Raw genomic sequence first — 15,848 nt, forward strand, 5'->3', positions numbered from 1 at the left:
ACAAAATCTACCAACTGCCAAAATAGTGCCTGAAGAGAAGGGTCTGAGCATTGCCAAACAACCAAGCAGGGAGCAGGAGTCTGGCAGTCCCTGAGCACACCTACAGTGTGTGCTGGGCAACAAACAGCATGTGAAACCTATGGAACATTTTGTTTATGCGTGTATCCTTTTTGATGTTTCTGTGGGAGGGAGAGTCAGGAATTTAATCACTAAAAAGCCCTTGTTTTAGAGCAATGAGGAATAAAATAATTCATACTGATCTGATGTTTCTCTGGAACCAGGGGCATTTTTTCATGGCCTACTTATGTCACACCTTGAATCAAATCTCTGATCTAAGGATGGTACGTACTCTTGCTTGGCAGGAAAATGCAAATGCTGATTTGTAGAGATCAATATTGATTCACATAGGAAAGCGTTGCAAATAAATTCACTCAGATCCTCAGAGGCAGCAAGCAGCTCTACTTTGCATCTCTCAGGATGTTCACTGACCAAGAATGGTGGCCATTCCTTCTTCTTCTTCTTGTTTCTATTATTTTGGCCTGAGCAAACTGTAAAAATTACATAGGTGTTGTACTTAAAAGAACGTGACCCAGGTTTGCAGAATTAAAGGCAACAATGAGGTATATTTTTGCAACAGTTTCTTAATATTAATTAGAGAGAAGCACATATCCACTGAACTTCAATAAGGGAAAAATATATGTTGTGTGTTTTGCCCTTCCTTCCTCATCATCAGCAAGAGCTAATGTGACAGCTTTTGACTTGACTGAGACAGATGGCTGCATGTTCTCCTCCCAGTCACTTCAAGTCTGTGCTGAGCCTGGGAAGTTAGAAAACAGCATAAACAGACAAACAAAAATTGTAATAATTAAGTAAAATATTATCCAGCCAACTGAGATCAGACGGAAAAGAGATCCTTTCATGTTTTTTTTTTTTGTTTGTTTTTTCACAATCATGCTATTCAACTAATATAATCCCTCCTTACTCTCTGGCAAATGTGATAAGCTAGTGCTTGGCACATGGCCCGCTGATGTCTAAAGGTGATGATAACATCCTTTTTTGTTATTGATTTCATCTGGTTCATAAATAAATACCATTAGTAGATGAGGTCAAGTCAACACATCAAGCAATCAAAGGGATATATGGATTTTTATGCATCTGACAGATCAAATAGAGCGGTCACAGAACACTGGTAAGAAATCCAGTCTTAATTTTTAATTTGAAGGAGGAGGCTGGGAATTTATTAATTCCTGGCACAGTCAAGCGTAGCATGACTTAATGCTAAACATCAGCTCCTCTCTTCTTAGGAGAAATATTCTTTGCTTCAGAGGGAAATGTACGTTTAAACTGTCTGAAGAACAGCAGGAATTACAAAGCACAACTTAAAATCCTACATCAAAGAACAAAAGGGAAGTTAGGCAATACAGCCACAGCAGTTACAACAAACCTGACAAACAGTTTGCCTAACTGAAGGATTATCTGGCTGACAGGAAGGTGAATAACAGCACAATATATAAAAGCTAAAGTCTAATCCAAAGAGATTTACAAAAATAAGATTTTGGGCAGCTCTTATTCTGTTTAATTATTATAGTAAGATGGGCAACGTATAAAGCTTATGAGTTTCTATTCCATCAAAAGGAAATACTTCTGGTTTGATTCAGTGGAAAAGTTTATGCTGCCTGATCCAAGCATTTCTGGGTATCAAAAATAAGAGGGTTGCAAGACCCAGAGCAAAGAGCCTTGTGGCCTCAGTTCCTGGGTACTTCAGCATGCTCCAAGCCAACTCCTTCCCCTCCAAGTAACTCTTTGCAGAAGTCAATGACCCCAGAAATAGGAATGTCACATTCTACACATTACCGAACACAGAAATCCTTGTACCCACCTTCTCTGTAGGTCTCTGCTGAATGAGAGGTGTCTTTTCTTGGGGAAGACTAGAAAGCAGTAGGACTTGTGGCATGCATCTGTACTCTCATTCTACCACTATTCTAAGTTTCCTGCCCTCCAGTGAAGCCAAGCAAGATCACTTTGTGAACAGTTATTCTTTACACTGAGTGCAGGCAGGCATGGGCTATGGGTTCAGATCCTTCCAGAAAGGAGTGGTAGCTTGTGATGCCCAAGGTGGAGGTGCTGAAACCTGCCTGCTGCCAGGTAGTGCTGTGGGAAATGGCTCTTAGTGCCTCACAAAGAACTGACTGTTCCTGGTAGGCTGCCAGGGTATCTCTTCCTTGCCCTGTGATCAGTCTTACATGAAACAATCAATTGAAATTCAGGTTCTAAGTTATGGCTATGTGATTTAAACACACTCACAGGACTTTGTTTAAAAATGCAAGTTTATTTATTAGGGCAGACTACAGAGAAACTACTTTTAATGAAGTGTTTCTATTTGGACTGACTTTGTCCTCATTTGCTTGAAGAGTTGCCATCTGCCATATCAGCACATTCCAGTCTTGTATATCTGGACATGCTTATGTTCTTCACTGCAAGAAGAACAGAAACATTTTAGAGGAGAAGCACCACACTTTCATTTCACAGAGACATTTTATGAAGAAAACTCTTCCACGTTAACATTCAGTTAAAAGGGACAATATATTTATATGTTCAGTTAAAAGTATCAATACATTTATTTGCATTACTTGCAGCAAGCCTTATTGCAAAGAAACTGATGAAAAGATGCATGAATTACGCACACAGAGCTAATAACTTAGTGCCTCTTTGCTGCCCTTTTCACTAGCTGCACTATAATGCACCCCCTTGATCTGCTGGGGTTTCTAAATGTTACTCAGACTGCAGCTTTGCCAATCGGTTTCCCAATTTTTGTTCCAATTTTGTTATTTTCTTAGATAGTTTGTGATGTACGCCAGTGAGAACGTTACCAAACTCTGCAGTTTTGCACACTTGTAAACAGACTTCGATGTGGAAAAGTATGTTAAAATATATTTCTACAACGTTCATTGTTATAAATATTAGTTCCTTAAATTGTCCCCTGACACCTTTGATATTTCCCCTATTCTGACCCACGCTCTGCACTGAAAAGCTTTCTAGTTAGTCACAGTGGACGTAACAATGTATATTATGGAATGATTTTCTGTGTTTTCAAGTTGTTTTAAAAACTATGAAATTATTAAAGGATAAAATAACACCTTTCAAGGAGGGTAAGAGATCTTATTCTTGACTGTTAGACAACCTGAATGGCAAAACAGAATTTTCTCCTAACATTTGGCATTCTTACTTTTCTCTGTGAAAGGAAGCACAAGAGATTGGATCTTGAGAGTAAAATCTTTTCACTAACAGCTTCATTTCAGCTGGGTCTTTCATGTTTACTGTATGTTTCTGATGGGAGGTGTCCAAGAGTCCAGTATTACATACTGTACAATAACACTTGCTATTAAATCTTAAATGTGGCAGGTAGAAATTTTACTTGATGGCACAGGCCGCCCAGAGAAACTGTGGATGCCCCATCCCTGGAGGCTCTAATGGACACGTTGGTTGGAGCACTGGGAAGCCTGAGCTGGTGATGGGGCAGCCAGCCCAGGGCAGGGGGTTGGGACTGGATGATCACTGGGGTCCCTTCCAACCCAAATCTTTCTGCGATTCTATGTTTGTATTTAATGGCAGTGTGTGAACTGTGTGAACACTACAAGCAAAGCCCGCGCTGTGACGCACTCCTTAATACTACCGGCTAATCCAAGCTGAGCTATTTACAGGTATCACAATAAAAACCAATGCAAGGAACTTTGAGAAAATGCTAGAAGTGCTGTTAACAGACAGTGAGCAAGCCGTAACTCTTCACTTAATGGGAAGTGAGGGCAAACGTTTCTGCAGAGAAAGGAAGGTGAGGACGTGCAGTAAGTGCCTACCTGTTGGAAAGGCAGAGCACACACTCATTGGCGTAGGTCTTTCCATCGCTCCCACAGACGGGGTTGTAGTCCCTCGGACATCCAGGCAGACGGCTGTACTTCTCGCACGCCGGCTGGGGAAGACAGACACAAAGGATATCAGGCACAGCTCCACATAGGAAGGACACTCACCGAGCCGGCAGGTGACAGATGGGAACGCAGAGCCCAGCTCCACGGACAGCAGTGCTGCAGCCCCATTCAGGCATACTGCCGGCACAGGCAGCTGCGGGTCTCAGCTGCGGACAAGCCTCACTCACCGGGGTGCTGGCAGCAGCTCCGGGGCACAGGAGCAGCCCTGCAGGGAGAGAGGCGGCGTTACCGGCCGGGTCCAGCCTGAGTTCGCCCCATCCCGGCTCTTCGTCCCTCTCCCCGCTCCCTCTCCCGACCCTTTTCCCTCCCTCTGCCCACAGCCCTCGATGCGGGACTGGGACCATCCCCGCTGCCACCCTCCCAGCTCGGCCACCGCCCGCTACCGGTGAGGACAACGAGCAGCAGAACGCGCATCATCAGCTTCGCCGCCATCGCCGTGAGCCAACGGTCGGAGTGCGGCGGGGCAAGGCGGGGAGCGAGGCACAACGGGCGAGGGGATGGCGAGAGGCCGGGCACGGAGCGGAGGGGCGGGGAGAGCCTGGGCTGAGCCCTCGGCTGGGGTACATGTAGGACAGGGGGAGGGTGGAGGGCTCCTAGTCGGGTGCTGGGGCGTCTGTGGTGCTTGAAGCACCTGTAGAGTGAGGAAGTGTGCAGGCACCTCCAGGAGTGGAGGAGGGATAGAGACCTTCCCTCAGTATGTGTGATTTGGGGGAGGTTCAGGTGCCTGAGTCTCTTTAGAATCACAGCATCATGAGGGTTGGAAGAGACCACTAGGATCATCACATCCAGCCCCCAGACCATCCGCTGACCACATCCCCCAGTGCCACATCCACCCTTTTCTCCAGCACCTCCAGGATAATGTCTGCACCACCTCCCTGGGCAGCCTGTGCCACTGCACCACCACTGTCAGAGAATCAGCGTTTCCTAATATCCAACCTGAACCTTCTCTGGTACAACTTGAGGCCATTCTCTGTCATCCTATTGCTGTTACCTGGGAGCAGAGGTTGACCCCCACCTTGCCACAATCTCCTCACAAGCTGCAGAAAGCCATAAGGTCTCCCCTGAGCCTCCTCTTCTCCAGACTGAACAACCCCAGCTCCCTCAGCTTCTCCTCATAAGACTTGTGCAATAGATTCCTCACAGCTTCATTGCCGTTCTCTGCACACACTCCAGGGCCTCGATGGCTTTCTTGCAAGCAAGATGTAGGACAATAGGTGGACTGAAAGTCCAATAAGCCAATAATTTGCCCAAGAGTCAGAGAGAATGAAGGAGATGACTCACATTTTCTGCAGTTGTTGTGAGCTAATTAAGGAATAGAAGTAATGCTGCAAATCTGTAAATGGAAAAAACAGATAATTAATAAACATCACAATTAAGGAATTAATCTTTCATGAACTTAATTAGAAATGGTGAGCAAATAGGTACACAGGAGGACAACTTTTGGAATATGAATTATGGTTGTTTCTTTGCAAATCATTAATGAAGAAAAAGAGCAATATTAGTTAGCCAATACTGCATAAGGGAACACCGTCATGTAATGATCACAGCTATCAAAACATGACTTAAAGCTGTATGGTTAGATGCCCATTGCTAAGAGAACACAGCTCCTTTGGGAGCAGCTGATAGATTCCTATTTCTTTAAAGGAATCTTGTAACAACCTCATTCTCCTGCATTCTGTGTGTTGTTTTTGTTTTATGCACTCATTTTAACTGATTTATGGTTTTGGTTTTTTTTCTTCCTAGACATAGAAAAACAGCCCTCGTTAGAGGTTAACACAGTCTAAGAATAAAGGATGCCGACAAACACCACTCTTGGCTGAAGACATTTCCTTCTGAGGCAGTGCACCTGAAGTTAGGCGGTATGTCTGCACACACATCTCTCTGCATTCCAGTAGAGTAGGAAGCGTGTCTTTCAGGTGAGAGTGGTGGGAGGTAGAGAACGTTTTCAGGGCTTTGCTGTTCTAAACTCTCCTTGATGTTCCCAGTCACAGAATCACAGAATGACCCAGGTTGGAAAGGACCTCAAAGATCATGTAGTTCCAACCCCCCTGCCTGGCAGGGCCACCAAACATACACATTTACTAGATCAGGTTGCCCAGGGCCCCGTCCAACCTGGTCTTGAACACCTCCAAGGACGGGGCATCCACAACCTCCCTGGGCAGTCCCTCCTGTGGCCTTAGCCAAACCTCTGTCTTTGAGCTGCAGGCACCTGGTACTTGTGCAATGCATTAAGATGGTGGAAACAACCTTTTGAGTGATAAGCAGTGAAATAGAAAGAAGACAAAGTAGTCTTGGATGTTACTTACCAGAAGTCATTTTGATTTGGTGCAGAAAGTCCGGCATAGACCAAGGGATGGAATCTTAGGAACTGGGATGGGATGGAGTAGACCAAATCCATGTCCTCTTCACAGATTTTACCAAAAAGAAAAAAAGTGGATGAGTATGTGCTTATCAAGAAGGTTACTGGGCATATTTGTTACCGTTTCATTAAAATGATTAAGGAGGAACAAGACAAAGATGAAAAACGAGGTCACAAGACTGGACCGAGAAATCACCGCATTCAGCAGTGTAATAGGGGGAAAAAAAAGAACTGAATTGTGAGTTCAAGACCTGTTTTAACTAGAAATTACTGCTTATTTCCTAATGGATTAGTGTATTAGGTTTTCTGGGGGGAACCTGACTGATATAGGCAGAAGTCCTTGGAGGATCCAGGCACCAGCTCTGTTCCTAGCCTGACACTAGATGGTGCTGCTTAGTTTAGCTCCTCTCTGCCCAATAAGTTTCTCGTAAGGAGGCAGCATGTCCAGAGCTGATCCCTTTTAGCATGCTCTCCTTTTCCATTTCTGTGCTTATATGTTACTATCCTTATTTCCCTCCTTCGGATCTGTACAGATAGAAAAAAGCTTTTTCCACACTCTTCAAACAAAGGCAATGGTCAAATCAAGTTGAATAGAAGTTTTAACTAATAGCTTTTGTAGTAGCCCCTATATACTGACAAACTGGGAGCTGCACATACTTAAGAACAAGGCCTTTCATCAAAGCAAAGCTGAAGATGGACATACTTTGTCTCCGTGTTCCTTCTCTTGTGCTGTGATCAGATGGAGAAGTGCTCTCCTGTTGAGGACGGCTTCCTAAAATGTCATGATTATTTCTCTGGGTAGTTTGCCTGGAGAAAGAAAAGAGGCAGATTCAGATGTAGCCCATGCTTTGCTTTCACACTGTATCCCATCTGCCCAGCAACAACCCAGATTTAGCCATAAAGGAACAGGTAATGAAATTGCAATGTTTTCATCCCACCTTTTCTCTAGCACATGTGGAAGTCACCTTTACTATGAATTCCTTCCACATTTTAAATTGGCATTGTGAAGGTGGACAAAGGAGCAGAGGAAAGAGATCACCAAAACCAGAAGAAATGAAAGCAAAAAAGGAGCAAAAAAGCAGAAGTAGCAATTATTACTTCACGTGCTACCTGCTGGATAATAACATGTGAGGTCTCTCTTCTTGTGAAACAAACTGGGCTTCATGTAGAACCACTTATAGAGAGATGACTTGTGTTGCAGACAAAGGCAAGATTCAGAAAGCTTTCTCCAGCCTCCCCTCACCAAGGCCTGCTCCTCTCTTATGAAAAATTTACTGGGCTACTCAGAAAAATCACTTCTATATTGTAGAAATAAAGATGCTTTGTGTTTCCTGAATTCAGCCGATTGTACTCTACAATAGGCAAGGCAGAGACATTACCTACTGCATTGCACTCCACACTGATAGGGTAGAGTTTGTACTGAATTCTGCTATTTTCTCTTCTTTATGGGCTCTTTAGAGAGTCCTACAGCCCCTAAGGACATGACTCTACGAGACATGCATGAATCTGGCAGATTTGGTTTGAATTCTTCTACTGAAATCCTTTTCCCAGGCTTGGAGAATGCTTACTTGGATGACTCCAGCTCCATTTGGAGCATAGAAGTTTCTCATACACACCTGCTTCTGGTGTTGAAAATCATCAAGTCCAACCACAGCCTAGTCATAGTACCCTAACTCTAACAACCCTCTGCTAAATCATATCCCTGAGCACCACATCCAAACGGCTCTTAAACACATCCAGGGATGGCAACTCAACCACCTCCCTGGGGAGCCTGTTCCAGTACTTAACCACCCTTTCTGTAAAGAAGTGTTTCCTAACACCCAACCTAAACTTACCTTGGTGCAACTTGAGGCCATTTCCCCTCATCCTGTCACTTGTCACCAGTGAGAAGAGACTTGCCCCTCTCTCACTGTAAGCACATTTCAGATGCTGGAAGAGAGCAATAAGACCTCATTAAGACCCAGACTAAACAGCCCCACCTTCCTCAGCCTCCTCTCATAGGGTTGATTTTCCAAGCCCTTCATGCTTCATGCTTTTGTTTCTCTCTATATTTTTTAATGTTTTAATAAAAGATTTCTTTTTATATAAGTTTTGTTGTTAATTATATACATTAACTGTTTTATATATTTTACATGCAGCCCAAGACAACTCCTCTTCACTCACAGTAGCTTAAGCAAGACAAAAGGTTGGCAACATTGCTCTACTGCCATACCACCAACACCTGACATCATGGGCCAACATAATAAAGCAGGGGCACTGTTTTTGGAGCAGCCCTCATATAGAATTCCTATAGGAAACAGGCAGCAGCATGTCATTCAGGGCAGTTCTTACCAGTACGAAAGAGATGAGAGAATGCAAAGCTGCTTCCCTCCTGGTCTTCAGAGCATTTTCCCAGACACGCAGCAGGTGCAGATGGGCAGCAGGACCCCAGCAGAGTGTGGGTTCAGCAGTGCCTTTTCAAGGTTATAGTGCTACAGCAGAAAAGACAGTCATCTGAGAGAAACAAGGCACAAGAAATTAATGTGCTTTCACCCCACGTGTCCCATTATCCACATAGAAAGGTTATCAAAAATAATGCTTCACATCTGTGCTAGTGCGTGGCTTTTAATGGAGCCCTAGTCTCTCACAGATAAGGGGAATTTAGAATAAACATATTTACAAGGCAAGATCTGGGGAGAAACAGAGCGGCCTCAGCATTTTTTTTGGACCTACTGTGTTGGAAAAGAAGCTTGCAGCACAAATGTCAGCCCTGTTAAATTACTGAGCTGCCCAGTGTTGATGCCACTGCTTCTAAAACCACTGCTCTGAAGTGGTCAGTGGTGACTATATCAGCTTGCACAGAGAATTACTCTGATACTGCTAAATTCCACACCCAAATGCACCTCCAGAGACATGTATTCACCAGGGAAAAAGCAAAGCTCTCTAAAACATTTGCAGGTAATTGTGTCTTACCCTTGGCAGATCTTAGACCTCTAACTCTGAGAGACTGAAATGAACCACAACAAAAGAAGGCTACAAGATCTGGTGCTTTAAGGAAAAAAAAGGCACTCGGGTGAAATTGCAAGTGTCAGCAAAACTGTCAAGGAGTAGTGGAATCTGTAACGGGTATTGTATTAAGTGGATGCTGATATCAGCTCCAGCCCATAAATTGAAAGTAAATCCTTTGATTTCACAGAGTTACAGAAGACTGCTCTAATTGCAGATGAGATCATACACACGGAGAAGTAACAATATTTGTCATTTTGATGAGCTATTAGAAAGAGGGAGATTTCTGAAATAACAACGCCCAAAAGAAGAATACAAGTGACATGGTTTAGTAATTATGGGTTGACTGCTGGACTAGATGATCTTAGTGGTCTTTTCAAACCTTAATGAGTCTGTGATACTAAAAAATAACCAGACAATTATCTGTTCCTGATTATACTTCCTCTGCAGGCAAGTGCACAAAGAAAGACAGAAATAAAAGACAGGGAACGAGCTACAGGAAAGTACCACATTAAAGCATCAAATCTACTCTTATGTCTGGGTTTTCACTAATCCACAAGTCAAGCTCTCTTTATTTAGTCCTACACGCAGGCTGAGAATCTTTTCTTCTAAAGAAAAGGCTGCCAATCTCTCACCCAAACAAAACATGCTTCTCTTGAAGAACTGGACTGTGGTATCTCTCTTACATATGGGATTACGAGGATAGCAGGAGAAGTAAGGTGATGCAGCCAAAGGCATGGGTACAACTACAACACTATAAAATGATTGAAAGCACTGCAATAATATCAGGGTAGCAAAGACTTTAGCTACAGCAAAAGAGGACAATCCCAAACGCAACAGCCATAGGCATAAAAACAAAAGAAAAAAAGCTGCTTATCTTCGGAAGGCTTCAAGTAGGCAGGGATCTCCAGCAAAATGCCCTCACCTCCGCTGCCAACCCTTAAATAAGGTCTGGGAAGGGGTGTATCCCGGCCGCACCCCTTGTGGTCACTCAGGTTCATTGCATGCACCTGAGCTGCCTTGGGTTGGCTCTCCCTTCTCACCAGGTGCTCAATCACGGTTTCAGGCTGTGACTCAGTATTTATGGAGGGACTTATGGAGTCATATATATGGAGGGACTGCACATTCAACAGAAGTATCCATACTTGACATGATGTTATGATGTGGAATACTGATAGCAAAATTACAAAACCATGACACCACTATAGTGCAGTATAAGGGGGCTGGTGACTTTATTCCAGTGGTCTCCTCAATCAATAGGCTGCAAAAAATGCCTGCTTGCTTTTTTTTATTTTTGTCTGGTTGTCAAAATAGACTTCCTGTTAAGGGATCCTGGGCACTACTTTGGGTATAAAATGAGACCAAGCCACTGCATTTAAGAGAAACATGGGAAAAATTTTTCAGCAGGCTCCACAATTTACAGCTGGTCTTAAAACTTCAGTTCCAGTAGTCGCATGATTATGCCCGGCTCTCTGCTCGTAATGAAAGGAAAAAGTGCACATTTGGGTTTTGAATAGTCAGAGGAAACACTATACACAGAAAAAATGAAAGAAAACTTCTTTCAAGATATTAAAAAAAACAGTTTGTCTGTTGCTTGATCTTAGTAAAATTAAGACGTAAGCAATGAAGAGCATAATCTCAGCAAGATTACCAAAGAATTCCCAAATACGTGTTACTTTACACAGCTCTATCTGTACTACTGCATACAGCTGTAATATTTCCTGGACATGAGTGGAGATGGAAATGTATGGAAGCTGATGTACCAGAGGTTCTGGCTGAGTTCTGGGAGCAATGAGACCCCTAAAACTGTGCACTGACTGGGGAAATCAGAAAGTGCACACAATGCAAAGTCAGTTGGTGTGCAGAGTGCACTTAAGACTCAGCCATGGAGGACATTTGGGCACCTTTGATTTCTTCTTGACGACTAAATGTGATTATTCTGCCTGCTCATCACAGATAGTTAACCTTTCTGTGACTCAGGAACGAATGGTCGTTTCACTGTCTACTATCCCATTTCAATTTTGACCTCAATTCAGTCAGCTCAGAAGGATGAGGCAGGAATATACAATTGATAGACCAGGCATCTGACTGATGGTGACCCATTTTAGTGCAGTACAGTGTTGTGTACTTTGCTTTATAGAGAAAGAAAATAAAGGGTTAAATTGTGAGAGAGCATGTTGCCTAACAGCGTGAAAATGAGCACAGGAATGTGGATAAGAGTGATGTTCTTGAGAAAGTAATAGCTCAAGAGAAAAATATTGATGTGAAAAAGCAAGAAGAGAAGCAGGGAGTTGAAAGATGACAACACAGCCAGATGAATGCCTGGCCTAGGAGCAGGAGAGTCCATTGTTTGGGTAGCCAGCTCTGGGCTGGGGAGCATGTTAGCACCGCCATTTTGTGCGACAGTCTCAGCCATCTTGTGTGAGCGTATCAGCCAATGGGTAATGGCTGTGTACTCACAAAGTGGATAAAGATTGTCTTCAAGCTTCTGCTCATTTTTAAGAATACCCATCTAAAACAGACACTAAGAGCTGAGGGTTGCAGGAAAAGTGGTGGTTTTGTTGGGACATGTAGCACTACTGCTAAATCTGTCCCCAGTTGGCTTGACCAAGGAAATTAAGAGCACTTACTCAGCAAAGAACTGCTATTTTCTTCTTATCAGATTTCACAGCTGCCTTGATGAGGTTAGCTCTTCTCACTGCTTCATTTGCAGCCCAAAACAGCAGGACACCGCATCTCAGTAGCCAGTGGAGGAAGGCAGTACTTTGCTGCTAAGATTAGCAGTGTCGCATATTCTATTATCCTATCAACACCATTTTACCCAAAATACAGTGTCTGATCCTGTTTATGACCCTGCTGAAAAGTGTGGCCTTAAAAACCAATTCTTTGGAAAGTGTTTGACAGCATGAGAATGTAGAACTGGTGCCCCTCAGCAGCTGGTGCAAGACATAGTCAGGTTTATGCAGTGACATGGATCTGAATAAACTGTGGTGACCTGAATGGGAGCTGCTTGTAGTGTGAAAAATGTATCTGCCTTGTTCTGTCCAGCTGGTTTAGTGCTCATCTGGGCAAAGGAGCATGTTGCACCAGAATGAGTCCCTGCAGGCGCAGAGGTCCTCATGTTTCCATCCAGTCTCATTGATTTGGTACATGCTTTGTCTTTAGCAAGGAGTCCTGGGTGCTTCTAGACCTTGGATAGATATCTGAAACCATTAACAAGGCGTGCTTATTTCTGCCTGCACTTGAAGGTGCTCTCAGATGTGGGCTGAGATTTAGGTGAGTGGAATGCCTATCCTTCTGATTTCTCTCAGTTGCTGTGAAAACATTTGGCAGTCTATTTGCGTTCTCTTTCTCGTGGGAGAAGTGGGCTTGCAGACAAGTAGTGCTAAAAATGAATACATCCTGCAACAAATGGGTCAGTGCATTTCCACATTTTTGTTTATCTAGTATGACTGTAAGGCATCCTAGTGATGAGCGTGCATCGTATCTGCCTCCCTTCAGGGGTTAAGAGCAGGTAAGAGTGCAGACTAGTGGTGTGATGTGTTTTCAGCAGTATCATGGGGCATCTTCTTGCCTTACCAGAACAGGTAAATCAAGTGCCCTGATGCTCACCTCTAGAAGCATTTTTACTTTATTTGTTTCATCTAGGGTATCTTTTATTTATCTTCTCTCTTTATGGAACAGCCTGCATCTCCTCGGGGTGCCTTGTGCATACCTACCTCTGAGAACACACTGTGCTTATCAGAATCTCTCTTTCACCTTGCAATGCCCATGCAGCTGCTATGCTGCTGACTGCTAGTGTGAAATGAGAAATCCTCCAGCATACCCCCTGCTCAGATGCTTATTTTCCGTATCAGCTTCTGGAGGCTGAGGACACAGCAGGGAGGAAGACAACCAGCTCCACCGCCTGCTTGTGCATGCAACCTGTGTTGGTGGCATGGGGCCAGCTGGGTTGCCCTTTGGCAGTGTGGGACTGTAGGATGGATGGGATGGTATGCGGTTGCCACGCTCGAGTGCCCAGGGAGCTGGCTCAGAGGCAGTGGAGCACGCTCCAAGGCACGCGCCCTCCTCCCATTGATTCAGCAAGCTGTTCTCTCCCGTCTGCTGTCAGAGCTCACAGGCTTCTTGAGGCAGCCCCTGCCAAAGCAGGATGAATGAAACTCTGGTAATTACTACAACATGAATTCACTAGGACTCTGTTGGTAGGGTTCATAAGCAGCTCATTAATTAAATAGTTGCCATGGAGATGGTTGCCCTGGTAGCATGAAATCCTTTCTCCTCCCCTTCCCCATCCTCCTTACCACTTTACAAGGTTTCTCATTCATAATCTTGTGCTTTACATGAGTGAAGCCAGAGAGCTAGCAGAAGAGGTACCTGAGAAAATATCATGCCCTTTTTCCCCACTGTGACTATCCCATTGTGGGCCTGAATAATCACCCAGCTCTCTTCTCATGTTTTGCTATCTAAATTAGAGAAAAATGGATACTCGTTGGATAAGGAATTGGCTGGAAGGCTGCACTCAGAGAGTTGTGGTCAGTGGCTATATGTGCAAATAGAGACTGGTGATAATTGGTGTTCCTCAGGGATCAGCACTCTTTGTAGGTGACATGGACAGTAAGATCAAGTGCACCCTCAGCAAGTCTGCAGATGACACCAGGATGAGTCGTACAGTTGACATGCTAGAATAAAGAGATGTGATCCAGAGGGACCTGGACAGGCTTGAGAAGGCTTGGGCCCATGCCATCCTCATGAACTTCAACAATGCCAAGTGCAAAGTCTTGCATCTGGGTGGGGCAATCCCAAACACAGATACAGGCTGGACGGAGAATGGCTTGAGAGCATCCCTGAAGAGAAGGACTTGGGAGTGTCAGCTGATGAAAGATCAACACGAGCCAGCAATGTTATCTTACATCTCAGAAGGCCAACTGTATCTTGGGTTGCATCAAGAGAAGCATTGACCTGATAGTGGCCCTTCAATATCTAAAGGGGAGCTACAGGAGACTCTTCAGCAGATTTGGTGGTGACAGAACAAGGGAAATGGCTCAAAGAGAGTGGATTTAGGTTAGATATAAGGAAAAAAATCTTTTACAGTGAGAGTGATGAGGCACTGGAACAGTGTCCCTGTTCATTGCCGGGGGGATTGGACTAGTTGGCCTTCAGAGGTCCCTTCCATCTCTAAGGGTTCTATGATTCTATAAGTGTAATATGCAGGTCGAGAGAGGTGATTCTGTCCCTCTACTCTCATGAGACCCCACCTGAAGTACTGTGTTCAGATCTGGGCCCTCCAGCAGAAGGACATGGAACTGTTGGAGTGGGTCCAGAGGAGGGACATGAAGATTATCAGAGGGCTGGAGGACCTTCCCTACAAGGACAGGCTGAAAGAGCTGGAGCTGTTCAGCCTAGAGAAGAAAGGGCTCTGGGGGGCCTTAAAGTGGCCTTCCGGTTCCTGAAGGGGGTCTACAGGAAAGCTGGGAAGGGACTTTTTTATAAAGGCAGGTAGTGATAGGACAAGGGAAAATGATTTTAAACTGGAAAAAGGTAGATTTAAACTACATACTAAGAACAGGACACTGGAACAGTTCCAGTAATGGAAGGTCTGTGTTCCAGCATCCAAAATCAATGTTTTCATAGCACAAAATTGAGTGTGTGTGGCCTGTATGTGTGTGAGGAAGTACAAGACAGTGTCATAGAATCATAGAATTGCTTGGTCAGAAAAGACCTTAAAGATCATCAAGTCCAACCACAACATAACCATACTACCCTAACAACCCTCTGTTAAATCATGTCCCTGAGCACCACATCCAAATGGTTTCTAAATGCATCCAGGGTACAGTGACTCAACCACCTCCCTGGGGAGCCTATTCCAGTGCTTAACAACCCTTTCTGTAAAGAAGTTTTTCCTGATATCCAACCTAAACTTATCCTGGCACAACTTGAGGCCATTTCCCCTGGTCTTGTCACCTGTCACCAGTGAGAAGAGGCCAACCCTGCTCTCATTGTAAGCATCTTTCAGATACTGAAGGAGAGCAATAAGATCTCCCCTCGGCCACCTTTTCCCCAGACTAAACAGCCCCACTTCCTTCAGTCGCTACTTGGAGGGCATATTCACCTTCACAAGCTTTGTTGCCCTTCTCCAGCACCTCAATGTCCTTTCTGTATTGAGGTGCTCGAAACTGAACACAGTGCTTGAGGTGAGGCCTCACCAATGCTGAGTACAGGGGGAGGTTTACTTCTCTAGTCCTGCTCACCACACCATTCCTGATACAAGCTAGGATGCCATTAGCCCTCTTGGCCACCTGCGCACACTGCAGGCATAAGGATGTGGTCCATGAGTCACATGTAGTCAATGAGTCAAACATGACCTTGCATCAAAACTGGGGATTAAATTTATCCCATGGGATGGATTATCCCTTGTCAGTCTGCTAGCAGATTTCATTCAACTTTGTCCAGAGTGTCTGGCAGTGGCGTTCTGAAGGCATACATGGTAGCACTGGTGTTGCTGTAAAGTATGATGAATGCAA

General features: G+C 44.4%; 1 protein-coding gene and 1 long non-coding RNA gene across 2 annotated transcripts; both read right to left on the bottom strand.

Moving 5' to 3' along the window:
* Positions 1–2,309: 2,309 nt before the first annotated feature.
* SPINK2 (serine peptidase inhibitor Kazal type 2) lies at positions 2,310–4,513 on the bottom strand. The gene is made up of 4 exons (XM_015861514.2): positions 4,367–4,513; positions 4,151–4,188; positions 3,855–3,967; positions 2,310–2,474 (listed from the first exon to the last, which is right to left on the bottom strand). Exons 1-4 carry the CDS (start codon positions 4,413–4,415, stop codon positions 2,429–2,431), a joined length of 246 nt encoding a protein of 81 aa, XP_015717000.1. The 5' UTR covers positions 4,416–4,513; the 3' UTR covers positions 2,310–2,428.
* Positions 4,514–5,130: 617 nt separating this feature from the next.
* LOC107313375 lies at positions 5,131–8,227 on the bottom strand. The gene is made up of 3 exons (XR_001554974.2): positions 8,178–8,227; positions 6,290–7,149; positions 5,131–5,316 (listed from the first exon to the last, which is right to left on the bottom strand). It is a non-coding gene; the product is annotated as an uncharacterized LOC107313375 (long non-coding RNA).
* Between the last annotated feature and the right edge of the window lie 7,621 nt (positions 8,228–15,848).

This window comes from Coturnix japonica, chromosome 4 (assembly GCF_001577835.2).
Source record: "Coturnix japonica isolate 7356 chromosome 4, Coturnix japonica 2.1, whole genome shotgun sequence".
Lineage (NCBI taxonomy): Eukaryota > Metazoa > Chordata > Aves > Galliformes > Phasianidae > Coturnix > Coturnix japonica.